Here is a 26,067-nt window from a genome sequence, read left to right on the forward strand (position 1 = left end):
ACAAAACAAAGTCTTCAAGTTTTCAAGGTACAAGAGGCTAAAGTTGGTTTAGCCCACAGAGAACTTTTACTCTGACTCGCATGCTTCTTTCATCTACATCGAAGACAGGTAAAAGACCCCAACACCTGGTAATCATAGCATCATTGTCAAACTACTGAGCTGAAGCATTCAGTGAAAACAAATCCCAAGTCTTGCTCAGATTCTGCACAAACTGCTTTAACTCACAGCAAGCTTAACCAACCCTCCAAGCTGCTCCACAGCTTGCAGAATTAAGGCTTGTTTATGACTGAAAGATAGTATGCTGCGCAGCTTTGCTGTACACCATAATCTCTGAGCCACCAATATGAGCTGTGTTCATACATCCCAGATATCCACAATCAGCATCCTACATGTCTTATTTCTTAAAACAAGGAGGGGAGGAAAAAAAAAAAAAAAAAAAGCTAGAAGATGAAGTAAGGTTATCACCACCAACTACAACACCAAGGCACTGGTTAAAACTAGTAATTCTGGAAAGGCCACAGACATTCTGGAAAACTCACATATGTTCCTTCTTCCTTATTTCAGCAAATGGAAGTCCTTCCAGCCCTGCCCAGGTATCTTCTGCCACCCAAGAGTGTTCATTGTGCAAAGGAGCAGCAAAGAAATGCAGAAGAGGGAGAATCCATACCCATTCGCCTACTTGGGCATCAATGCATTTTTGGCACAAGTTTGTCAGGTAAAGTGTCAAACTAAAAAAAAATGGTAAAAGAATATCTTTAAACAGGACGAAAGAAAATCTTTGTCAAAAAAAGGCTACATTTCATTATGTATCTTCAAATAACTTTTTATAATTATAGTTCAATCCTACCTTCCTTGAAGAGTATATAGAATTGAAGTTTAAGACTCAAAGCTGTAATCTTACTTGAATCTTGCTGCATAAATCCTAAGAATATAGCATCAAATAGAAGTGCCAGTAATTTTATCTACAATTTTCATACGACCTCTCCCTAGCTCAGTCAGAGATTTTGTGAAATAGATGTACAGAGTTATAAATGCATCCAGTTATTCTAGTGGCAGCTCTCGCCAACCTCTTTGGCTGCGCTGAAGTAATATTACAAAGGCCCCCAAAATGAAGTTTAATAGCTGCAGCCATGTAAGTGAAGTAATTAGAAGGTCAGGAGTGCCAGGTAAGCAGATAGGTAACAGTCTAGTGAGCAGGAAGTCTTTAGTCTAAGGAAAATCAACACAAGATGTGCAGTGATACACGTGAGAGGACATGCAGACAAGTATCTGAATATGGCATTTTAATTAATACAAGCAAAACTAAACACATGATGTTACTGATCGCTGGAGTTTAAGTATGAATAGCAAACAGGTAAGATAAGCAACTAGAAACTGCTTGGTGGAAGACAATAACAAATAGAATCTTATACATAAAGAAAAGCCTTAGCTTGAATTCCAGCTACTACTCAAGAGGCAACGGTGACAAGTTGCAATAAGGGAGATTCTGTTTGGACATAAAGGAAACATTTTACACATTAGGAAAGGTGTGGCATTGGAAGCTAGCCCCAGAGAGGCTGTGCAAGCTCCATCTCTGGATATTTTCTGAACTCAACTGGACAAGACCCTGCAACCTTGCCTTGCTTTGAGCAGGAAGTTCGAACAGAGACCTCCAGAGGACCCTTCAAACCTGAATTTTTCTATGATACTCTGACACTAAGAGCTGGATCCCATACTGTTTGATTACAAGGTGCTATGCTTACTATCTACTACATTACAGCAAAACCAGTCCAGTTAGTTACTGCCAGTTAGGTGATGTGACTGGATGAGTCTGCTCTATAATGAGTAGGATTATAAAGACCCTGAAGCTGCTAACTGGTGTTAGTGGATGGATGGCCATGCTCTGCAATACAAGTAGCAGGGCAGAATCCCTACAGCCAAAGTCCCTAGGTCAATAACAGCATCCAGAAGGAAAAGCAGATTCCAAAGGAAACTGTGACACTCACAGGCAACACCCTCTTGGCCCAGCTCAGCTGTTCATAAGAAGTGCAGCAGAACCAGCAACCCATTTTTCTTCAAATGCAAGATCTTAACTGCTCTGCACATTTTGATTGCTGCTGCAATTTATTCCTTCTAGGCCAGCTGGCTAAAAACAGGCACTGCTAAGAAGTGTTTTCACAGGTCAAACCATTCCATGCATGCAATCAATACCGCCTTCTTATTACACATCCCAGAGTTAACATATACACACCTTGTAGCCTCTGTAAAAGCATTTTTGGTGTGCTGAATTTCATTCGATACAGCATTTTGTGACATCTTCTCCAAACACAAGAGGCTACACAGGCTAGCCAGATTGTCTTTAGATGTTGGCAGGTTAAGTTCTTCAACTACTGTCAGAATGATCAGCCCCAGAGCTAGTTTACTTTTTATTACCATGTCCTTCTGTAACGCACTTGCACCTTCTGGATCAAGGAAAGGAAGAGCTATTTTCTTCATATATTTCAGCAGCAAGTCATTTACCTAAGACAAAGAAGGGAAGAAACAAACACACACACACCAAAACATTAGTTCCCCTATAAGTCGTCTTCTTTTGAGGCCATTTTTTTCTCCATGTCCATTACAGCTAGATACTCAAAAGCTACATGCACCATACAGGCCCTGGTACCACCATGGCGTCTAAGTGTGCGCAGTACTGAACAACACTAAAAGCATCAGGCGTAGTACCCCACTACCTGTGGCAGCTTCACACCCTGCTCCATGTTGCCTGGTCCCACCGCTCAGTTACTGCTGCACCTCCCCACACCTAGCACAGCTGGGGAACATCAAGGAGCAGAGTAGATCTCAGGAAGGAAACTGTGGGCTGAGCAGTCTTACACTTACGATGCTAGAGGAGGGCCAGCTTACATCATCATCTTACGCTGCAGCCTTTATCAGCAAGCAAGCAGGCTTTAGCTTCTCAGTGGACTCAAGCTGTTTGGGAGTCAGTGAAAGGAGAGAGATTTCTGCCCTACCCACAGCCCCCAAAGCTACTCCGAAACTGTGTCCCAGGGGTTTCACAGTATTATGATGCTTGGTGATCCCACGATAGCAAAAACCATTCATCTAAAAACAGGCAGTTGCTTGAACCATTCACACACTCTGCTGAGCTTGGGTAGCCGAGACGTATGGTTATGCCATACGATGCGATCTTGCGGCCTCTCCCTCATATCCTGGAGGAATGAGGCCACAGAAAGTTAGAAATAAGCAGCCAGTGTTTGTGAAGCTCCCAGAGAGGATGTGAGATTTCTGCCATATTTCATGATTAGGCCAGGTAAGACATTCAGGGCTCCAGAAGCCCTGTCTGCACCAGTCACAAGAACTGGGTCAGGAGAAGCTTGTCTCAAAAAATGGCAGGTTTGCAGCCAAAGACAAGTGCAAAGGCGGCAGTGACACAGTGACTGGCTGCAGAACTAAAGGGCTAGGCATAGGAAACTAATATCCAAAACAAGGCAAAAACCTCTCAAAAATCACCATGTCATAGCTCTGCTCCTGACCAAAATTGCAACTAGTTAAAACAGCTTGACTGGAAGTTCTCAAGGTAGGAAGTGGCAGTCACCATGAAAGGATCCACATTTGTTGTGTCACACATGAACCTTTTGACTGGAATACCAAATTAGATAAGCAAGGTCAACAGCAAAATTAAAGCTCTATGTTTAGTAACCGAATTTCTGTCTTCTAGGATCTGTTAAATGACAACAGATTACCTCTTTTCCAAAGTTTAACTCCGTCCATAGCATTGGCCTGTCATCGTATACCCATGGCTCTCTCGTTACAACATAAAATTGTGTCAACTGGGAGAGGAAGCTGCGCAGGTTGACAGGACTCCAGGTTTCTAGAATACTGAATATATTTTCTAGCATAATATTTGCTGCTATTATCTTCCCTTCCACCACCTCTTTGCCATTATCACGGTAAATTCTGCTCAAGACACTTTTCATCCTGGAAGGCTTTGCACACACAATATCATCATATTGATGCCATTCTGTAATAAGCAACAGAGATCAGAACACAGAAGAAAATCATTTGAGAAACAAACACCCATCTGCACATGCCATTGCTCTTCTGGTTGCTCACAGAAATACCCACACTGACCCATTAAGTTTCCAGCCTCAGTCCGTGGATTCTAATAAGGCTAGTCCATATGAAGTTAGAATCCATCCCACTAGAAGACCTCTGATTGTGCATAATTGCTCCCAAGACTGATCTGTAACTTGCAGATCAAGTGAGAAAAGCTTACCTCCAGCGTTGATCAAGTCGCTTCTTATGAATAAGCAGCGATTCACAATAGTATCAGCAAATGAAGGCTTGTAAATAAACTCATATTGCCCTTCACCACACGTAAGCCAGTACTTGTAAGGAATGCTTTTATCCATATTTTCTTTTGTAAGAGTTACACAGCCGTCAATGAGGTATCCGTGTTCTGCTAGATGCCTAGATAACAGAAAACACAGCAAAGGAGGGCAAAACATAAGTTACATGCCAGCTGATCTACGTACTTCTCCATGCGTCACTCCAAATTTTAATGGGAACAATGATTATTCTCTCATGATGACTATTCTGGAATACTTATCTTCACTATGAAAACATTTTGTAGCAAAACACAATATGGACATACAGTCTTATGTATTAAATGAAGTACCATGCTGCATCCTGTTCTCCAGAGCCAACACCCTGTCGCCCCTGCCACGTGACTCAAAAGGATACTTACTTGGTGCAGTTCAGCTCACAAATGTTGTCCTTCCAGTCTTCATAGCCAGAAATGCCTCCAGCCCTGATGAACACTTTATGGATCTCAGGGTTTAGCTTGAAGTCTTTGGACAATATTGCATGGAAATACACTGTAACACCATCTCTTTGGCTCACAGAACTGCAACAGAAAGAATAAAAAAAAGTTTAAAATAATTTGTGCGATTTAAAAAACAAATTGCATTTATTGCATTTCTGAGCCACTAGTTTACTGGAAGCAAGAGCCACGAGCTCTGTCAGCATTTCACCCTAAAACCAATGCTGCATAGCGTGCCTCACGCATAACCCTCTGATGGGTTCCTAAAGGAAGCACAAAATGCTCTGATCACATCTGTGTAACCTGAAATGGTTGTACTTTACCCCTCTTCCAGCTCACACCCACTGAGCAAAACAAGTCATACCAACCAAAACAGCTCTTCGCACACTTAACCCACAAAATTACATGCGTGAAGCAGGAATAAAAATATAAGATTTGGGGTTTTTTAAACTCCTCAGATATTCTAAAGGACTCAATTGCCAAGTGTACCACATTAGTCAGTATGTGACTTGTGCTGCAACTCCTGATTAAGCACTAACTCTCCTTTGCATGAGCAGCAGTTTGCTTCAGTTTTAAGTCCAGTTCTGTTTCCACAGACCCAAGATACATGAAGACCTAATCTCAGTACTTCAATCCCCCACCTCAGTCTGGAGTCCTCCCTGCATCAAATCCTGAAAGTGGAGAATGCGGGGAAGCAGCAAGGATCTTCTCACCTTTGTTTAATCTTATCCACAGGTTTCTGGTTCTTTTGTTGCTCTGTGTCCTTGTGACTGCTGGCAACAGCTGAAGCATTGCCCTTTCTAGCAACCTCTGGCCCTTTGGTCTGATTTACGGTTTTCTCACTTCCTTCAGGTACTTTCTCTTTTGGGGTCTTTGTTTTCTCCTTTACCTTTTCCTTCTGTAATAGGAGCATAAACACTATGAAATTAAGGCAGAAGACCCTGGAAGTACGACATCAACAGAACTGTTTTGCATCTCCTCAGACAGTAGGAGATATCCAGAACACAAAGCATAGCAGCTAAGTTCATACTTATGTCCTCTTGAAACACCAATTTTTCATCAAGACAAATGCAGTAAGGGGAAACTGCTTGTTAAGGAGAATAGTGGATGGATTGCAAGAGGAATCCAATACACACACCACTGGAGGAAGTCAGGTCAATAAGCCATGGATCCCCAGAGGATGGAGCATAAAGGAAATGAAAGATAACCAAGAGCAATTTACAGCTTAACAGGTCTATCCACGACAGGAGCAAGGATTCCTATATAGCATGAAGATCTCTTGGTTAGAGGACATGTATCTCAGTGGAGAACACTCCTGAAGAGCTGTCTGGAGAACAGACAAGTTCACAGCTCCTGGCAGTAATTGAGCAACCATTCAACACTGCAGCTGTGCTAGAACTAACACACAGGAGAACAAAGAGTCACAAGAGACACTTTATAGTGCCGCCTGCTTTCTCTCCATATGCCCAACCTCATGAACTACAGCTTCAATGACTACAAAAAAAGGAATCAAAGTTAAGAAAGGGAAACATTTTCCAACATGACCAAACACTCACAAGAGTCTTCATTCACACATTTACCTTGGAAGTCAAAGAGCTCATTTGCTGGCTGCTCTCCTGTTTACCCTTCTTGGCCTGTGAGTTTTTGACCACAGGTGGAGCCTCCACATCTTGACTTTGATGTGCAACACAAGATGTTGCAGGCTTACTTTCAGGTGCTCCCATATCAGGGGAAAATCCAGAGGAGATGCTTGCTCTGTCTCCTTTTGAGGCCAGTTTGTCTCTGCTGCCCAAGGAATGGGAATCCGGTCTGGTTTCTGGAGGCTGGCCAGCGTCAGACGCACTACTGTCCCCTTCCACATTACTCCTGACCGTCTCTCCATGCTCTGCAGTACTTCCACCTCCTACCTTCTCCTCTGAGGCTGCAGAGCTTGTAGATGGGGCATCCACATTACCAGTGCTGCTCTGCTTTGATGGGGTCCTCACGTCTACCTTGCTGTGACCATCTTCTGCAACCTTATCCAGACTTTGAGCCTCCTTTTCCAAGTGACCCAAGACACTATCATTTTCACATGCACCTTCACTGTTACCACCAGGTAAATCAGCATGAGGTTGGGCTACTTCACTGCTTTGCGGAACCATGTGTGTATCAATCACTTCTGGTGTTTGAGCTGGGGCTGTGCTTAGAGGAGGCAAAGAGTTCTGCTCCCCAGAGTCAGAAGGATTCCTTTTTGCTTTATTCCTCCTCCTTTTCTATGAAAGACAAGGAACGACACAACAAAATATCAGTTTACTCATAGTAAAAGAGAAATTCTTTGCCACCTCTCTCAGTGCAGGTAGTACAAACATCATCTTGCTATGTGGAGTTAAGGGAGAATAATCACAAAGAGAAGAGACAAGACCAGCTACCATCTGATCATAAATACCCATGAAAACTGGAACCAAACAATAACATCACATTGCAGTTCAAAGAGAAAGTGAGAACTGTCAGTTCTAACTCAGTTCTGAACTACATAAGTGTATTTGGCCTGAATGTTGGTCTAAAGGCAGCAATTAGGCCAAAAGAAACTGAGATGGCTGAGATTAGGCCACGCTTATTACCTTTGGCAGGTTCAGGTGTCTTGTCATGAACTACACTGGAGACCTGATGTGTCTTAAAAATAACTGGGTTGCAGTTATAACCTGGCTCCCCAATGGCTCCCCATACAATGGCCCAACACAGATGAGGGAAGGGGGGGGCAGCAAGGAAGAGTGATGCATCTGAAGGCTATACCGATGCATGCCAGCTTTGACACGTTTGGAAAACCATGGACTGTCAGTGCTGATGCAGGAAGAATCATGAACCATAGTCCAAAGAACTGTACCTCAGCAGCCATTAAAAATCAAATCAGTAAGTTCTCATTTGATTTGTAGTCTAACAGGTCCGACATAAGTGAGATTTGCTGAGCTTGTTCAAATAAAAATGACTGAGACGCTTCTTTCTTAGCTCTTGGGAATCTCAGAAATTTTGACATTTTATTACAAAGTTGTTTTAAGTCATAAGTTAACAAAAAAGGGCTGCTTGGAAAAAAACTTTCTAAATTCTCTAATTAAAGTTGCTTAAAGGAGATTAGGTGAAATGCAAGTAATTCTTGAGAATTATGTGTTTTTAATATTCAAGGCCTTCTCACCAGTAATGCAGAACAGGATATTAAGTGAATCCTGTAACATTTCCCTTAATGCAACAAAGGTACTGTTAGGGGTAGCTGTCAGCTGTCCACATACACAATACTTACAGTGCAAACAAATTTATCTGCAGCTTGCCTAGAAACAAAGGCAGCAGTGTCAGATTTGCCAGATTCAGGCAAAAGGGATCAGTGGTGGTGTGACCTTGTCTCATTGCATTAGGGAAGACAGAGGAACAAGTTAGCAGCCATTCCTGCTCCTCAGCACTGACAAAGAGCCTCACCTTCTGCTGGGACTTTCTAGAGGAACCATCTGTCATGCATTCAGGTGTGGTCTCTGAGGTATTGCTCAGAGCTCTGACACTCTCCAGCACCAGTGCTCCCTCCTCTGTTTCAGTGGTGGAAGGCAGCCCATCAGCACCTCCTCCCTTCAGCTCTCCTCCAGGCTCCACATCTGTATCTGGGACTGGAGCTGGCTTCACCTCTCCTCTTTCTGCAATGGAGGCAAAGTTCATTGTTAAACTAGAGATTCAGGACAGAAAACTGTTCTCAGCTGCTGGTGAGCAAGCAGGGCCTGCTGCTCATTAAATGCATCAGTTCAACACACAAGAGCTGCTTTGTTTCCTCTTCAATAGCCACCACTACCAGTAACACCATCTCCAACCCTAGCAGAGCCTCTTTCCTTCTCCTAGGTCCCTGCAGTCAGTAGCAGAATAATTAAGGTAAGAAACCACTGTGTTCAGGTACCCATCTATCTTCACTCCACCTCCAGCTAACATGCTACTAGCCAAAGCAGCAGCTGAGAGCACCACAACTGCCTGCTAAAACTCTCAAGGATCCCCAAGATGTGCAGTGACAGGACACTGGCATTTCTCAGCTTTCTTAACCTTCTCCTAACTGGCTGTGTGACCTCTTCCACACAGCTGAATGTTGTGTCCAGGAGGGTATAGGAAATTCTCTTTTCATCTTCAACAGTTTCATCTAGTCCTTAAAACCTTCTGTAGAAAGGCAGCTCAGATCTGAACCAAGCATCAGAGCGCATCTCCATCTTCTACACATCCGTTTCACAGGCCTTTCAGCACTGCCCCTGCCCTGTTTTTGAGAGCAGAAGCACTTAACCTCTTTGAGAAGAGATCAACTAATGCCAAAGGACATTGATTTCTTTTGGGTATTTTTGGAAGCAGGAGCACACACACAATCAAGGTGAAGGTCAGCTCACGGCCCCTTTGAGCGTTACCGCCTGAAGCATGCACCATGCTTCGCGACAGCAGGCTGCTCTGTGTCTGCGATTGTTTCGCATCCAATTTAATGTCATGCCATTATCCAAAGAGTTTAAACTCTTGCATGAGTCACTGCTCCTCAGCAACTCCTCTGTCGACAGGGATTGACCTGCACACATTTACTTGGGGGAACTCTCTGGTCCCTCAGAGTATATTTACCTTGCTGATACAGCAGAAGTCCTTTCACCACCATTAGTTACTGACAGAGCAGGGTCAAAGCTTCGGGACCACCAGAACAGACGCTTTGGACATTTTTCCTACAGCATTTAAAACCTGAAGATCTCAGGTTTGTCACCTTGCCGTTCTGGATTGCATAAGGATCTGCTGAGATATCTTGCCAGTACTACAACAGGCCAATTCTGATTTAGCAGATTCTTTTAGGACCCTAGTTCTTCATTTCAACACACCAAAAGCTGTTCTGGTGATTTGGGCCTCTCTCTCTTTAAGCAGGGAAGGGATCAGGCAATATTTCCTCCAGCGTAACTGCATTAATTCTGTGTACTCAAATCTCTTACTACTGGTGGAGGCAAAATTAGTATGTTCAGACAGCAAGTTGTAAACCTAACAGTACTATGAGGATAGGAAATTCTGGTTCAGTAGGGACTAAACTGGTCTTTGCAGTGCAGTTTTCCACAGAAACGGCACCAGTTCACAGGCAAAACAGGAACCAGTTCAGCATCAGAGAGCTGAGTGTGGAGCATACGCCTGGGAGGTATCAGTGACTGAAACCCCTCTTTCCACCCCCCTGCAGTCACTGCAAAGCAAGGAAAGCTCCAGACAAGCCACGTGAGCACCGGGACTGGCACGAGAACCAGCCGCTGCCCTCAGCCTTCGGTGGCCGCGCAGCAGCCAGCCCCCGGTGCTGTGGCGTCGCCCACGTCGTGCCCTCCTACCTGGCTCCTCGTGCCCCGTGCCGGCCCTGGGAGGCAGCGGGACCCCGCAGCTGCTGCAGAACCTGGGAGAACCGTCTTGGGAGACAAAGCCGCACCTGGGGCACTTCATGCTTCCCAGGCGCCAACGCTGCGCCGAGCTTTTCGGAACCACGCGGGGAGAGAACAGAGGAACACAAGCAATTAACGCAGAACAACGAGCCTTTGCCAGCCACCTTCCCCCCGCCCGTTTTCCGTTTTCGGGAAACAAGCCGAAAAAGCAGGGCAGCGACGCGGAGGTTTCGCAGAGCGCTGCTGGGCGCAGGCAGGGCAGGCCGTACCCAGCTGGGCGCTACCAGCAGGCTGGGGTACCACAGCCGAGAAAAGATACGTATACATATATGCAAGTGTGTGTATACATATACGTATATATACTTTTTTAAACATATTCCACTCTGCGTGGAAATGACGCGTGTGGGAACGCGCGTTTCGGCCTCCGTCCCCCTCGACCGGGCCTGCCGAGCCGCCCCTTCGCCCCGCGGCCCCCCTTTACCTCCACGCAGGGAGCGAGGGCCCCCGCGAGGCCGCTCCGCGCCGCCCGGCCCCGGGCCGCCCCCCGAACGCTGCTCCGAGCGGGCGGCGCCCAGGCCGCGCCCCGAGGGCAGCGGCCGCCCCGGGGCCGGGCCCAGGCCGCAGCCATGGGGCGGCCCGGCGCCGACCTGGGCCGCCCGGGGGGGGGGGGCGGGGCTAACCCACTCCCTGGGGGCGGGGCCCGCATGCAAATCACTCCTCGCTTGTCCCCGCCCATGGACAGCGGCTCCGGCCGCGCCGGGGAGGGCGGGGCTATGCAAAACAGCCGGGCAGCTGGGCCAATGGCGCGGCAGGGGGCCGGCAGAATGCAAATGAGGCGCCCCGTTCGGTGCGGGCCGGCGGGCAGGGGGCGGGTCTGCCTACAACTCCCAGCATGCACGGCGGCGCGGGGGGGGCGGGGTGCGGGTGCACCGGCGGGTCAGCGCGCACCGGGGGGGCGCCGGCTGTGCCGGGAGGGGGTGGGGTGCACCGGGGGGGGCGGGGTGCCCGGGGGGGGGCGCCGGCTGTGCCGGGAGGGGGTGGGGTGCACCGGGGGGGGGGCGCCGGCTGTGCCGGGAGGGGGTGGGGTGCACCGGGGGGGGCGGGGTGCCCGGGGGGGGGCGCCGGCTGTGCCGGGAGGGGGTGGGGTGCACCGGGGGGGCCGGGGTGCCCGGGGGGGGGGGGGGCGCCGGCTGCGCCGGGTGGTCAGCGTGCACCGGGGGGGCGCGGGCGGCCCCAGGCGCCGCGCTGCACCCGGGCGCGGGGAGGTGGGGGGACACCCCGGCGGGTCCGAGGCGCCGCGGTGCCCCGGGGGGTCGTGGTGCCCCGGGGGGAGCCGCGGGGCCCCGGAAGGTCGTGGTGCCCCGGGGGGGGCTGCGGCGGGGCCCTGCCCCATCGCCGCACGCAGCGGCTCCCGGCCCCGCACGGCGCAACCTGGCTCGGGGACCCCCCCGCCCGCCCCCGGAGCCCCCCGGCACGCAGAGGCCCGGCCGCGGCTGCACTCACCGACGGGCCGAGGACGGGACCGGGACCGGGACCGGGACCGGGACCGGGACCGGGACCGGGACCGGGAGCGCCGGCAACGCGCCCGCTCCGCCGAGCCGAGCCGCTCCGGCAGCGCCGCCCGCCCCGGCGAAGTTTCGCTTTTAGGCGAAGCGGCGAAGTTTCGCTTCGGGGACGTCACGGGCGCCGCCCCCCCGCTCCCCCCACCCCCCCCCGCCCCGCGGCAGGAGCGGGCGGCGGGAGCCCCGGGCCTGGCCGTCGGTGGGGACCGGGGTGGCCCGGTGCGGCGGGGGGGGAGCGGCCCCGCTGCCCGGCGCTTCTGCGCGGGGGGCTTTCGCAGGGCTCCGGAGCGGCTTGTCACTAATCCGCTCTGGGCTCCGGTGCAGAACGGGCACCGAGGTGCCTGGGCCTCGCCCCAGCGCCCGGAGCATCTCCGCAGCCGCCCCGACGCCCCGCGCCCGGGGTGTCCGGGGGACACAAGCCCCTGTACGTGGGTGCGCTGGGGGCAAAAGAAAAAGAAAAAAATCGCTTCAGGCTGCATTTGCGGCACGGGCCTCGTGGCGAGGGGCCGGCGAAGGCACGCGCGAGGGAGGAGCCCGGCTCCCGCCGCCAGCGCCCGGCCAGCCGCAGGCGGGTGCCGGCTCCGGAGCCGGGCGATGCTGCCGGTGCCCTGCCCTGGTCTCCCGCCCCCCCGGAGCCCTTCCTCCCGGCAGCCGTGTCGCGGTCCCGCGGGGTCGTGGAGCGCTGGCGATCCAGCGGGGAACGGGCGACACCGGTCCCCGGGGCCGCGGCGCGGGCCTGCACGGCGCTGGGGGCTGAGGCTGTGCCGCCCCTCCCGCAAACGCAGCCGCCCCCCCGACGGAGCGGGGTGAAGCGCGGGGCCGGCCAGCGGCGACGGAGAGCAGGGCCGCCCGCCTTGGCACCGGCCACGGGCCCGCACGCTGCGCCCCGCTTTCGGTTTCTTTTCCTCGCTCAGCGGTACCCAGGAATGAGCCCGGTCCCTCCTCCCCCCGCGGAGCGGAAAGCTTCCCCCCCCCCGGCACACAGCGCTGCACGCTCACACACTGCTGCTTGCTGTTTTATTTTGCAGCCCCTGCAGAACTGCCCGGAAAGGAAACTTCCTCGTGGCGGGGGGGCATCAGCCACCTTCCCTTCATTCGGGAAAACCTCCTTCTCGTGCCCCCGGGCACCGGGCCCTGCCGTTCGGCAGCAGCACTGCTGCCCGCACCCCTCCGCCACTCGTCCCCCCGCCGGCACCCGGCGCGCTCGCTCTCCGGGGCCCCGTTCCAGCTCCGAGGGAGGAGGAACCCGCGTGGGGACCGAGCCCCGGGCCACCCGCTCCCGGCCGTCCCGCAGCCTCTGGGGCCGAGGGCCGGGCTCCCAGGCTCGTCCTCCAGAGCCGCCCTCGGCGGCGGCAGCCTCGGGGATCACTGCTGCCAAGCGGCAGCCGCTTCCGCCCCGGAGAGGCACAAAGTCTCGTCTGCCTCCTGCCAGCCGGTGCAGTGCTGGAACTCGTCTAAGTCTGCAGCCAGCAGGACCTGCAGAACGTTGTCCTGAGGGCAGAGAAGCGAAGGGGCCGGGCTGAGCACGGGCCCGGCCGGTTCCCCCCTCTCCGGGGGCTGGAAGCCCCGCAAGCAGCCCAGGGCAGAGGCGCGCGCCCGGCCCGCAGCGACGCAGCCCTTCCCAACGCCCAGCTGCAGGATGACGGACTCGCGTGCTGCAGCCTCCCCTCCGAGATGGGGGGGTCCCCAAAGAGGCGGCTCTACCCCACGAGCAGGCCGTGAGCGGCAGCCCACAGCCACGCCGGGCCCCGCACCGCGTCTGCGCGGGTGAGACGGGGGCAGGTTGCACCAGGGCCCCGGGGGCCGGTGCAGCCCAAAGGCTCCCGCACGCTGCGGTGCAGCCCCAGCGCGGAGCAAGGCGGTTCGGCCGGGCGCGTCCGCAGGAGCCCCTCCTCCGGAGAGCGCGGCTGACGCCTGGCGCGGCGGGAGGCAGCAGGACGAGGGCACGGTCCTCGTCAGCCCCGCGGCTGCTTTCTGCCGCCCACGTACCTGCAGGCCGCGGAAGGCCAGGGCGAAGCCCTGCTTGCGCAGCTCGCGCAGCAGATCTGCCAGCCCCACCACCACCGTGTAATCGATGCTGCTGACGTGGCGGCAGTCCAGGACGATGGAGCGCGGCGAAGACGCTGCTGGAAGAAGAGCGTGCGGTCATGTCCCTGATGAGCCCAGAACTGACCAGCCCAGGGGACACAGCTCTTAAAGCAGGCCCGGTCCTGGGGGGTCGGGCCGCTCCAAAGCTGCATGTGGCCTCCGCCGGGCCGTTGGGCACCCTGTCCCCAGGCAGCCGGAGCACGCACGTGCAGTCTGCTCCTTTCGAGCCAGACCGTGCTAGAGGGAGACAAACTCGCGTCAAGATAAACTTGACATAAATCCCAAAACATCCCACCCAAAGTCCCTCTAATTGTCCTCAGCCTCTGCTTGTAAAGAGCGGCAGCTCCAGCGAGCCGGTGAGCTGCCGGGAGGCGGCTGGGGAGCAGCCGTGGCTGCAAGGGGCGAGGACGGCAGGGGCGAGGACGGCAGGGGCGAGGACGGCAGGGGTCTCGGGAGCACGGCGGGAACCAGGGGCTGGTCCCCGCCGCAAGACGCCGTTCTGTCCCTGCTTATAGCCGTCGTGTGGAGCAGCGAGGCGGGCGCGTTTCACGCCCTACGGAAGGGATGCAGGCGGGCGCCGCGCTGCGGGTCACCCCGCGGGGCCGCCGGGCCGGGAGGCAGGCGCCGTACCTGCCAGCGCGCGCTTGCACAGCGTGTCCCGCAGGTACTCGACGGCTGGGAAGTGCAGGCTGCTCCCGGGCTGCACGAGGAGCCCTCCCCGGTCAGACACCTGCGCGAGACCCCAGAGCGAGGGTGACATGTCATGGAGGCAGGAAGGACACCGCACAGGCTGCGAGCTTCCCCAAGCAGGGGAAATTGCACGTGTGACAAAGCAAACTATCGTCCTTCTTGCGGGGGGGACATGCTGGAGCCCACATCCCCCAGGGAAACGCCCTTCCTGCAAACACCCAGCACAAGCAGGGAGAGCAAGGCCTCCCTCCAGCTCCAGGCTTCCCGCATCGTCATTGCTTTAAGCTCCTTGAAAGGGGTCCCCGCGCTGCACCGATGGCAGCCTGGGCAGGTGGGACAGGGCAGAAGCAGGACAGAAAAGCATCCCGCAGCCCAGCTCGCCCGCTGCTCGCAGGGAGCCCTCTCCCGGCTCCCCGCTCCTGGCGAGCCCAGCGGGCCCCGCGCATCCCAGGCAAGGCGAAGCCCACCTTTATGGGGGGCCTGGCGATGGGGTAGAGCAGGAGAACCCCGGAGACCAGCACCCCGGCCACGATGCCGTACTGCACCTCCCAGAAGCAGAGCAGGAACGTCACGCACAGGGGCACGAGGTCCAGCCCTGCAAGAGAGAGAGCCCGGTCCCGGCTGGACCTTGTCCTCGGGCCACAGGGCCCTGCACGATGGCGCCTGCCTTGGAAAATCCCCGGGCGCCCGGTTTGTAACTCGGCAGAGGGAAGAGCAAAGGGCGGTGTGGGAGGAACTGCCTGGGCGGATGCAAAATCCTAATTTCTGGTGCTTCGGGCCTCAAAGCTGGGCCCGTAGGACCCAAGGCCACCACAGCTGAGGACAGGAGAGTCACCGGAGGAAGGGCAGAGCCATCCTACGCTGTGCTTGGATCAGCAAGGGAGAAATCCCAGGCCGGAGCTGCTGGCTGCTCACAGCCCCCGGAAAGGGAAGGGGCTGCGGTACTTCTGGGGCATTGGCCAAATCTTGCCCTCTTGCCTGGCACCCGGCTGGACACGTGTCCCCGGGGAGCAGCGGTCAGAGAGTCCCCACCGGGGGCCCCAAGAGGCCGCGACACCCCTCATCCGCCCTGCACGGGGCGGCTGCTCCGCACGGAGAGCCGAGGCGCCCCGGGGACCCGCAGCCCCGGCGCCGGCCCTCACTCTTCACCCGCCACAGCGTCCTGACGATCCCGGCGTCGAACACGGGAGCCACGGCGCAGACGATGACGGCGGCCAGCGCCGCTTTGGGGACGTAGGAGAAGCAGGAGGTCAGGTAGGCCAGCGAGAGCAGGACCAGGGCCCCTGCGCGGAGACGGGGAGACGGGCAGCGCGTCAGCCGCCGCCGGTCCTCGCACGCTCCCGGGGCCCGCGGCGGAGCGGGACGCCGGTGCCGGGCCCGGGGGTGTGCGGAGCGGCCCGGAGCGGGCGCCGGGGCCCCCACCTGTGACGAGCCCCCCCGCGGGGGTGCAGGCGCCCGTCTGCGCGTTCACCGCCGTCCTGAAACGCGGAGCAGAGGCACCGTCCCAGGCTGCGGCACAGCGGGGACCGGCGGCCCCAGACCCGCGTCCCACCCGGCACGGGCGGCTCTGCGGACCGGGAAAATCCGTGGGGAGAAGCGCGAGGGCGGCCGAGGCTCCCGGCCGGCGCAGGACACGAGGGCAGGCAGCCGGTGACCCACAGCTCAGGAGCCGGGGGGGCAGAGGGGGACCGGGCACAGCTGCGGGGGGGGCCCTGCCGCCCCGCTCCCGGGATGCTCCAGAGCCCCCTCGCCACGCGCCCCACAAGGGCCCCGCAGCCCGAGCCCCCGCCGCAGCCGGCCACTCACCGCCCAAAGCTGCCCGTGACGGGGTACGAGGAGACGAAGGAGCCCAGGATGTTGGTGAAGCCTGCGGCGGGGAAGGAGCGGGGCTGGGGACACAGCGGCCGGGGGGGAGAGCAGCCTGTCCCCTGCCGTCACCCCCCCAACCTGCGGCGTTGGGGACCGCGGGGCTGTGCCTGGCCCTGATCCTGATCCTGATCCTGATCCTGCTCCTGACTGATGGGGTCACGGAGCACTCAAGGGCTGGGAAGGAGAAACGCCACGGCGGAAAGACAGAAAACCCCAAAGAGAAGAAGAGGGAGCCGCGGCCAGCGACTCGGCGCCCCGGAGGACACGTTCCCGGGAGCGGGACCAGCCGCCCTCCTGCCCGGCCGGGAAAGCTCCGCAGGCGCCTGACCGAGGCGGCAGAGCAGCCGAGGCTCTGCCTGGGAGCCCGTTACATCCCCGCTGTCCCTTGTGCGCCCATAATTGCTTGGCACGTCTGAGCCGTGCGTGTCCTGCTCGTCCTCCGCGCGCAGAGAAGGTCCCCGAGCTCAGGGACCCGAGGGGACAGGCACGGGCCCCCTCCACCCCGCACCCGGGGCTGGTGTCCCCTTCCCGCTGGGAAAGGGGACCTTGCGGGACCTATCGAGGACAGAGCCGCTCTCGGGCCGGATTCCCGCTGCGCTGTCCCAGAGAGCCCCCCCGGCCCCCTCCGAGCGGCCCCTCACCCATAGCCAGCAGCTCCTGGTTGGGGTCGATCCTGTAGCCGTTCTGCGAGGCTGGAAGGAGACAACCGGCACGGCCCAGAGCTTCGCACGGCCCAAGCCAGCCCAGCGCGGGGGTCCGCAGCGCGGAGGGACACCCCCGGCCCAGCACCCGCCCGGGCCTGGGAGCAGCCCCCAGGCAACGCTGAAGCTCAGCACAGCGAGGGGGACGCCGTGCCCGCTCCCCGTTCAGCTACACGGGAGCTGCCTTGCCGGGGGGGGGCACGGGGCACCCCCCAGCAGCGCTCCCCAGGGACCCCGTCTGCCGCCCCCCGCTGTGACCCCTGCCCAGCAAGGGCAGCCCCAGGCCCCCCCTCCGCCGCCTCCTCGAGCAGCGAAAGCCCCGGCCCCTTCCGAGCACCCCCCCCCCCGCGAGCGGAGGCGCTGGGACCCGGCGCAGCCGTACCAAAAGCCTTGGCGATGGCAACGGTCTCCAGCAGGCCCATGAGCGGCACCACGGCCAGTCCGTCTCCCATGTCCTGCGGGAGAAGGACAAGGGGAACGTTGCGACGAGAAAAGCCAGCGAACGCGAGCTCCGGCGGGACGCCCTGCACCGCTTCCCAGGCACCGCACGGCCTTTTCTCCCCTCCGACCAGGCATCGGGGTGAAAGGAGCTGCCCCGTCCCGGGAGGAATCCCCTCGCACGCAGGTTTGCTCAGCAGCAGGAAAGCATCGCCCGGGGGAGCGCAGCCTTCCCCGCCGGCGCGGCAGCACCCACCTGCACCATCCTGCCGAAGGGAACGGTGCCGTTGGCGGCGGCCTCGGCGAACGGCGGCAGCCGCAACGCGGGGAGCCCCTGCGGGACCTCGCCGGTGAGGGTGAACGGCCGGGAGCCCATCGCCTGGAAGGAGTAAGCCACCAGGCCAGCAGACAGGACCACGAGGGCGTTGCGGGCTGCAGCGGAGAAGATGCCTACAGTGAAACAGTGCCACCAGCCCCAGGGTGGCAGGAGGGACCAGAGCAGGCAGGTACCCAGACTGCGGGCGGGTGCTGGAGCCTTTCTACCCTTAGCAAAGGGCAGGTGCAGCGGCAGGACCATCCAGATGCCTCCATCCTCCCCGACCCACCTCTGGGATCCAGCTCCTGCCAACCTCAGTCAGGTCCAGGCTCCCTCTTCCTCTTTGCAGGTCTCCCCTCTTCCTCTGCTCCAGAAGAGGCTGAGCCCGTAGGAAGGACGGCCGTGGGAAAGAGAAAGGGCAGAGAAAGGCCAACGCACCCGTGGCGGAGATCCAGACGATGAGGTAACTGACCCTGGCGGACAGCGGCTCCGCGCCGGGAGCTCCGGAGAGGCGCCTCTTCATTGCCCCGAGCCCCGTGAGTGCCACCAGGCAGGCCAGCCCAAGGATGGCATCCCCAGCCCTGCAAACACGTCAGAGCGATGCCAGCCCAAGCGTGCTGCAGCGCGCGGGAGAGCTACCGCAACGGCTCCCGCGAGGAGGGAAGGAAGGACGTACGCCCTTGCCGCGCAGGGAGCAGCCGCAGCTCCGGAGGGGACACCCGCCTCCCGGGGACGCTGGCAGCCCCCGCACAGCACTGGCAAAACACACCACCTTCCCGGGAGGCAGCAGGAGAGGGAGAAGAGGGTCCTCCCCAGCGAGCGGCAGGATGCTGATGACTTGTGGGCTGCCTCTTCACGAAGAGGGGCAAGGACCCCAGGGACAGGCAGGATCCACACGGCAGGAGCTGCCTCCAGCTCAGCTTATGTGGGACAAACATGTTCCCCCCCCCATTGCAGCCCCTCGCAGCTGTTTTTCCACCCGCACTGAAGCCAAAACTGCGCGTTACTGGGCTGTGCGAGGAACCTGGGGCTGCGGCGCGGACCCGGAGCCAGGAGCGCAGCTAACGGGCTCAGGGCTCCTCGAGCTCCCCGCTCGGACTGCCAAAAATTGGAGGAGGGGTTGCTACATGCAGATGGTCTCATGTGCTTTTGGACGGGCAAAATCTGATCTGCCTAACTGGGAGCAGAATATCGGACAAGCATGTCCCCTCTCTCCCCCTCCAGCAGCTCAGGAGCCCGGGTACTCCCCATGTGCAAATTTCCAGCACGGATAGAAAGGACAGAGAACGTGTTCTTGTGCCACAGCATTGAGCAGAGACCGAGAAATTGGTCCAAGGAGCCCGGCGTGATCTAAGAGACAGTTGTAGCAAAGCAGCAACGGCCCCTGCACTGCAGGAAGGGAAGGGAGCGGGGAAGGTGCAGGGACAGGCGCTGACCTGGTCTCTCCGATCCTCCTCAGCGTCTCGTACACCTGCAGGAAAAACTGCCGAGGGATTCCCCGCAGGCCCAGGAAGTTCTGCGCAGAAAGGTAGAGCCTGGTGAAACCCCACCGAGCCTGGCTCCCGGCGCCCTGCGGGCACAGCCAGAAGCACGGGGGGGGGGGGGGTCCAGCGATGCCCTGGCGCACGCGAGGGCTTTGCCGTCTGCTAGCTGGGAAGGTTCACGGGGGACTGTATCGTGCTCCCGCAGGCAGCCTTCAGGAGAGGACCTCTCCCTGCGGAGCCCCGTGCAGGGAGACCGCAGAGGGTCCCTAGCGCTGATTTTTTTGCGGGGCTCCAGCCCCGAGCGTGTCTCCACCCCGTCCTGCTTACGCACAGCCCCCGGTAAGGAGCTGTTCGGGATCTTCGTCCCATCCCCAGCCCTGATCGCTGCTCGTGCGCTGCGGGGAAGCAGCAGTGATGAGCTCCCAGCTTCCTTGCAGAAACACGAGCTGCAACCGCAGCCATTAGCCAATATCGGGCCTCGGGCTTCTCACAAAGCCTCATCCCCCCCCCCCCAAAGCCTGTGTGATTTCGGTTAACCACAAAGGAAGCGTTGCTGCTCCAGAAGAGCCCGAATGCTTCAGACCCCAGCGACACCAGCGAGGGGCTGGTGCAGCCCCAAACCCGCCGAGCCCCGCAGGCAATCTCGGCCGGACGGAAGGGGCCACCGCCACCTCCCTCCAGCGGCCAAATCACACGCGCCTCGAGGTCGCACCCGGGGGCCTGGTCGCGGCTCTCGCCAGGGAGGAGGGCGCGCTCCGGAGGGCGGGTGCCTCACCCGGGGTGCTCGGGGACGGGGCCCACCAGAAGGCCTGGCAGTGGGACCCGCGGGCCCTTCGCGGCCTCCCTCCGCCGCCGCCGAGCCCCGCGCCCAGCCCAGCACCGAGCGTCCCGGCTCCGCAACACTCGTCCTGCGAGCAGGAACTGCAGAGCGGACCAGAGACCCTACCTTGACCTGGCTGAAGCCAATGGTGACTGAGGCAGCTGAGGTGAAGCCTTTAATGACCGGGCAGGATATAAAGTCCAGGAGAAAACCTGCGTGGGACAGCGGTGCCAGTGGATCAGCTGCAGGCTGAAGCGGGGTGTTTGCACGCGCACCGAGCTGTGGCGAACGGCAGCAGGGCGTCCCCAGAGTCCCAGAGAGCACAGGGGACGAGGGGGAGCAATTACAGGACAAGCAACATCCTAAAACGTGACCACGCAAGGCGAGAGCATCTCACCAAGACGCAGAAGCCCCATGGCCAGCTGGATGCAGCCCGACAGGAAGGCGAGCAGGACGGCATAGACGGGGTCGTGGAACGCGTAAGAGGAGACAAGCAGCGACATGATGGCAGTGGGACCCAGCGTCACGTCCTTGGCAGTTCCCAGGAAGCAGTAGACGAAGCAGCCCATGAAGGAAGAATAGAGGCCGTACTGCACGGGGACAAAAGGACATTCAGCACCACGACACTCAGAGCTGGGAAACGCCAGACGCTTCCAGGAGGCTGCAGGAAGGGAGGACTGCGCTACTTCGCGATCCCTCCAGAGTCCAAAGTCAGTCCTACGCGAACACACTGCATCTGCGGCTTCCTATCCCAGAAAACGCATGACGGCACATGACCAGCCGCTGGCCTCCCAGCCCGTCCAGCCGCCCCTCGCGCTCCTGCCCGGCGCCCCTGCCCTGCCCGCAGCAGCCCCGGGCCGCACGCAGCCGTCCTGCAGTCCCGCAACAGGCAGCGGCTGAATCGGTGCCAGGCGCGGCGCAGGGGACCGCGACCCACCTGCACGGGCAGGCCGGCCACCTCGGCGTACGCCAGCGCCTGCGGTACCACCGTCAGCCCCACGGTCGCTCCGGCGATCAAGTCGAGCTGCAGCCAGGCCAGCGAGTACCGCGGAAGCCAGCTGAGGATAGGCAGCCGCTTCTGGACCGCGCGGTAAGAGCAGCATCGCCCGCGGTCCTGGGGGGCCGGCGCCGGCATGGCTCCCCGGGGCAGGGCGCGGGGCTGCCCGGGGCAGCGGGGTTTCGCGGCGGGGCTCCGCTCCCTGCCCGGGACCGCGCCGGCTGCCCCAGCTCCGCGAAGGCGGCTCCGGGCCGGCCGGTACCTCCGGCGGGCAGGGGCCGGGGCTCCCCGCGCGCCCGGGGAGGCAGCGACGGAGGTCGCGGAGCCGGGCGGGGGCAGCGCGGAGCCCGGGGTCGGGAGCCGGCTGCGGGCGGGGGCAGCCCGGGTAACCGCCGCTCCCGGGCTCGGTCCCGGGATCCTTCCCGGCGGCCCCGGGCGCATCCGGGAGCCCCGCCCGGGCCGGCTCATGTGACGGGGCAGAGGAGGAGCCGGAGCCGGAGCCGGAGCCGTCGAGCCCCGGTCTCTTCCCGGCCGCTTCCCGGCAGCGGCGGCCCCGGAGGGCGCTCGGCGGCGGCGCGCGATGAGGCCCCGGGCGCTGCCGCTGCCGCTCCTGGTGCTGCTGGTGCTGCAGCTCGGCGGGGCCCCGGCCCCGGCCCGCAACGTGCTGCTGCTCCTGGGTGAGTGCGGCCGCCGGCCCGGGCGGCCCGGGGGTCCCAGCCCCTGCCCCGAGCCCGGGGGACGGGGCGGCCCCGGCGCTGCGCGGGCGGCAGGAGCGGGACCCCGGCGTCCTGCTGCAGCCCCTGCCGTGAGCCTGGTGCTCGGGGCACCGTGGCCTGCAACAGGGCTTAACCCCCCCCTTGCAAGAGGGGGCAAAACCCTCTGCCCCGAGGATGCTCCCCAGCCTGCAGCGGCATTCGTGCGCCCCGCAGAGCTGCCCGCCTTGCAGGGCTAGAGACGCCCTGGCGGGTCAGACCCCGTTGGCACGACCAACCCCGCGCGCCTCCTTTTCCCCTCTGCAGCAGACGACGGCGGCTTTGAGAGCGGTGCGTACAACAATTCGGCCATCCAGACGCCCAACCTGGACACGCTGGCCCGGCGCAGCGTTGTCTTCCAGAACGCTTTCACCTCCGTCAGCAGCTGCTCCCCGAGCCGGGCCAGCATCCTGACCGGCTTGCCCCAGGTAGGGCCATCCGCGCGCGCGGGGCGCAAGGCCGGCCATCCCTGCACGGCCCCTGTTCGTCCACAACCGGCCCTCTGCCCTGGGACCTGCCTCCCCGCGCGCCGGCGGAGCTGGGCTGGGCTTGGGCCAGGCGGGCAGGCATCAGCCAACCTTTCCGTCTCCCCGGTTTGCAGCACCAGAACGGGATGTACGGGCTGCACCAGGACGTGCACCACTTCAACTCCTTCGACGGCGTGCGGAGCCTGCCCCTGCTGCTCAGCCGAGCACGTATCCGGACAGGTAGAGAGGCCAGGGTGAGGGAAACGGGCAGGAAAACCCTCCTCCGTGTGCCAAACCGCAGGCAGGAGAGCTTGGCAACTACCTGACCTGTGAGTCAGACACCACTAACTAGCCACATGCCCCTATTCTGTGCTGACACGAGTTTCATTTCCCTTCCCCTTCCCTCCGTGCCTCTGCCCTCCGTCTGGGAGAATGGCCCATTTCCACTTCTGTTCCTAGTCGTTCTCCTTCCCCGTTCCCAGGTTTACACAGGGCTCCTGCTTGACCCAAACCTCCTCCCGGGCTGCTTAGCTCTTCGAGCACTTACCCCCGCCTGTGACTGGAGGCCGTGGTCCCAGCGTGGGTCCCAGTTTCTGCTCAGATGCGGAAGTGCTGCTGCAGCCAGCAGCATCCTGTGAAATGACTGGGGAAATCAACAGCATCTTCCCCTCCCGCCAGCATTTCCTCTGTGCAGCCAGTGCACGGAGGGAGATAAAAGCAGCAACCAGCTCTCCAGCCCCTGCTCGCCTCTTTTCTCCTGACACACCGCGCATCTGCCTTCTTTGCAGGGATAATTGGGAAGAAGCACGTTGGCCCAGAGGCCGTCTACCCCTTTGACTTTGCGTACACGGAGGAGAACAGTTCAGTCTTGCAGGTTGGGAGAAACATCACTCGAATCAAAGCGCTTGTCCGAAATTTCCTCCAGAGCCAGGATGAGAGGTGAGACGGACGGTGCCTCCCCGCGTATTGCCTCACGCCCTTGGAAACCCTGCAAGTGTGGGAGAGATGAAGGGCTCTGACCAGGGAAAATAGCTTTGCTGAAGACACTTCTTCATGTCCCAGCTGATCATGAACAGGAGAGGACATCTCTGGGTCTCCCCACAGTCAGGACCCCAGATTGGATGGGAGTCCTGCCGCGGGTTTGGGTAGTGTCCGCACAGACACCGAATCCCTGCACACCCCAGAAAAGGTCCGGGTGCTTGGGCAGCCCTTCCCTTCACCGCAGCCACCCGTCAGTGGGTGCTGTCACCCTCCCCGCTTTCCATTTCCAGGCCTTTCTTCCTCTACGTCGCCTTCCACGACCCCCACCGCTGTGGGCACTCCCAGCCCCAATACGGGGCCTTTTGCGAGAAATTTGGCAATGGAGAGAGCGGCATGGGCTGGATCCCCGACTGGAAGCCGCAGCTCTACAGCCCGGAGGAGGTGCAGGTGGGTCCCCGTAAGGACGTGCCGAGCCGCCTCGGTCGGAGCAGGGGAGGACACGGCTGGCGCTGGCCCTCGTCACCGCAGCAAGCGCTGCGGGGTGGAGGCTGGTGAAGCCCAGCCCAGTGTCTGTGACCCCCTTCCCCGTGGTCACCCCAAGGCTGCCACGTGCCCCTTTTCTTTCACTGTTTAGGTCCCTCACTTCGTTCCAGACACGCCAGCTGCCCGGGCAGACTTGGCAGCCCAGTACACAACCATCGGACGCATGGACCAAGGTGGGGAGCAGCGGGGAAGGGGGACGCCGGGGCTAGGCTGACGCCTGCGCGCGCTGAGGTCCCTCCCGCAGCGTCTCAGCTCTGCCGCTCTCTGTGCAGGCATCGGGCTGGTCCTGGAGGAGCTGCGGCGTGCTGGCTTCCTCAACAGCACGCTGGTGATCTACACCTCGGACAACGGCATCCCCTTCCCCAGTGGCAGGACCAACCTGTACCGTTCGGGCACTGCCGAGCCCCTGCTGATCTCCTCCCCGGAGCACGCCGGGCGCTGGGGGCAGGTCAGCCAGGCCTTTGCCAGCCTCCTAGGTAAGAGCTTGTGCCCTCTGGGAGAGGGAGCAGAGGTGCGCAGAGCTGTGCCTGAGGGTCACAGTCTGTCCTCTGCCTTCCCCACGCTGAAGCCCAGGGTCCTCTCCCTACTGGGGCGTCAGTCCTGCAGCCCTTGGCATTGGCATGCCCGTCCCCCTGAGCCAGGATGCCTGGTCCCCAGGAAAGGTGGGAAAGGACCACGGAGGAGCCGTGTCCCAGCCCTGCAGGAACATCAGCCCAAGACCCGGCTACATCCCCCAGAGCTGGAGCAGCTCCAGCCCCACGTGGCTGTCACGGTCCTCTCCTGCAGCAAAGCTGGCTGAACAGCCCAAATTGCCCCTGGGGGAGGAGAGGAGCGTGGACCACCTGCAGCCCATGCAGCAGCAGACCCCAGAGCCCTTTCTCCACCTCTCTGGGGTTGAGCTTCTGTGCACGAGTGCCAGCCCCTCCTCTCACCCCTCTCTTCCTCTACAGATCTCACGCCGACCATTTTGGACTGGTTCTCCATCCCCTACCCTAGTTACAGCATCTTTGGCGGAAAGAAAGTGCAGCTTACTGGAAAATCTCTGCTGCCAGCACTGGAGCTGGAGCAGCCTTGGGCCACAGCCTTCAGCAGCCAGAGCCACCACGAGGTGACCATGTACTATCCCATGCGGGCCATCCAGCATCAGCAGTTCCGCCTCGTTCACAATCTCAACTACAGGATGCCCTTTCCCATCGACCAGGACTTCTACGTCTCGCCCACTTTCCAAGACCTGCTCAACCGGACCAGAGCCGGGCAGCCAACCCGCTGGAACAAGACCTTGCACGAGTATTACTACAGGGACCGCTGGGAGCTCTTCGACTGCAGCCGTGACCCCGCCGAGAGCCAGAACCTGGCCGCTGACCCCCGCTATGCCGCGGTCTTCGAGCTGCTTCACACGCGGCTCCTGAAGTGGCAGTGGGACACCAGCGACCCGTGGGTGTGCGCCCCGGATGCCGTCCTGGAGCAGAAGCTGAACCCCCAGTGCCAGCCGCTGCACAACGAGCTGTGACCGTTGCTTCGCCGTGCTGACCCCTTCCAGCACCCGCTGCCGCAGGGGGATGCCGGGCGCCTGCCAGGCCTGGTGCCCTCTGCCCTGTCCTTATCCCGGGGACAAGGGAGCAGCCGGGGGAGCAGCCGGGGGAGCAGCCGCGCTCGCTTCCGTCGGTTCAGCGCCAAGGCCTGGGGCTGGCACGGCCTCGCAGCCCGGCCGGAGCGCTGCCTGCACGAGGCGGGGACGGGGCAGAAACCCAGACGGGCTGGTCCCACGTTGCTGTGTCACACCCCGGGCTGTGCTCGCTGTATCACAACCACCATCTGTCCCTGCGGCCCTAACGGATCCTCTGCCCCGGGGCCTCGGCTGTATTTTCAGCCAGGAAAGCTGTAACGCTAAACTACTTTCCAATAAAGCCGCGGGAGGAGAACGTCTCAGCTTTTACCTGGAGTTGGAGCACGTTTCTCCGCCGCAGCAGTCCGCGTTGCACTGCCCGCTGTGGACCTCTCTGCGGGGGGGAGCTTTGCGCCGGCTCCTCCTCGGGGAAGCGGGCAATCTGGGGCCAGCAAACACCAGCACGCGTGCAGCAACACTCAGTGCCAGTACGGTTTAATTTAGCAAAATAGACAAAATGTACAGCGGCTCTGAAGTGTGCATGCCCGGGGACTGCGGAGGACTGTGA

At 59.4% G+C, this 26,067-nt stretch overlaps 3 protein-coding genes across 10 annotated transcripts in view; 1 reads left to right on the forward strand and 2 right to left on the reverse strand.

Moving 5' to 3' along the window:
• RNF213 (ring finger protein 213) overlaps positions 1–11,862 on the reverse strand; it is a 57,064-nt gene extending 45,202 nt beyond the window's left edge. For 2 of the 3 annotated variants that reach the window (XM_026112962.2, XM_064522849.1), the window contains exons 1-10: positions 10,667–10,844; positions 10,138–10,274; positions 8,249–8,457; positions 6,382–7,053; positions 5,515–5,699; positions 4,727–4,885; positions 4,256–4,449; positions 3,723–4,000; positions 2,231–2,499; positions 540–728 (exon numbers count right to left, since the gene is read on the reverse strand). In XM_026112962.2, coding sequence (XP_025968747.2) covers positions 540–728; positions 2,231–2,499; positions 3,723–4,000; positions 4,256–4,449; positions 4,727–4,885; positions 5,515–5,699; positions 6,382–7,053; positions 8,249–8,457; positions 10,138–10,246 — 2,264 coding nt within the window. In that variant the 5' untranslated portion in view covers positions 10,247–10,274; positions 10,667–10,844. Of the gene's footprint in view, positions 1–539; positions 729–2,230; positions 2,500–3,722; positions 4,001–4,255; positions 4,450–4,726; positions 4,886–5,514; positions 5,700–6,381; positions 7,054–8,248; positions 8,458–10,137; positions 10,275–10,666; positions 10,845–11,688 lie in introns of those variants that run through there. The other variant, XM_064522848.1, reaches the window with a different exon arrangement.
• An 887-nt stretch (positions 11,863–12,749) lies between these two features.
• On the reverse strand, positions 12,750–21,617 carry SLC26A11 (solute carrier family 26 member 11). Of its 6 annotated transcripts, none has more exons than XM_026112970.2 (15): positions 21,091–21,617; positions 20,551–20,743; positions 20,280–20,365; positions 19,286–19,365; positions 18,288–18,430; positions 17,790–17,965; positions 17,478–17,550; positions 17,036–17,086; positions 16,332–16,392; positions 15,948–16,003; positions 15,668–15,808; positions 14,993–15,120; positions 14,466–14,565; positions 13,737–13,870; positions 12,750–13,238 (listed from the first exon to the last, which is right to left on the reverse strand). In XM_026112970.2, the coding sequence occupies exons 1-15, from the start codon at positions 21,589–21,591 to the stop codon at positions 13,113–13,115; spliced, it is 2,049 nt and encodes a 682-aa protein (XP_025968755.2). In that variant the 5' UTR covers positions 21,592–21,617; the 3' UTR covers positions 12,750–13,112. The 6 variants fall into 6 exon arrangements, 4 of the variants coding, with proteins under 4 accessions (XP_025968755.2, XP_025968754.2, XP_064378934.1 ...); XM_026112969.2 differs by having other exon boundaries at positions 13,737–13,873; XM_064522864.1 differs by having other exon boundaries at positions 15,675–15,808; positions 15,948–16,092; positions 18,139–18,430.
• Positions 21,593–25,829, forward strand: SGSH (N-sulfoglucosamine sulfohydrolase). The gene is made up of 8 exons (XM_026112977.2): positions 21,593–21,827; positions 22,170–22,330; positions 22,504–22,609; positions 23,158–23,308; positions 23,641–23,797; positions 23,985–24,066; positions 24,166–24,369; positions 24,844–25,829. Exons 1-8 carry the CDS (start codon positions 21,731–21,733, stop codon positions 25,401–25,403), a joined length of 1,518 nt encoding a protein of 505 aa, XP_025968762.2. The 5' UTR covers positions 21,593–21,730; the 3' UTR covers positions 25,404–25,829.
• The last annotated feature ends 238 nt before the right edge of the window (positions 25,830–26,067 follow it).

Source organism: Dromaius novaehollandiae, chromosome 18 (genome assembly GCF_036370855.1).
Source record: "Dromaius novaehollandiae isolate bDroNov1 chromosome 18, bDroNov1.hap1, whole genome shotgun sequence".
NCBI classification, from domain to species: Eukaryota; Metazoa; Chordata; class Aves; order Casuariiformes; family Dromaiidae; genus Dromaius; species Dromaius novaehollandiae.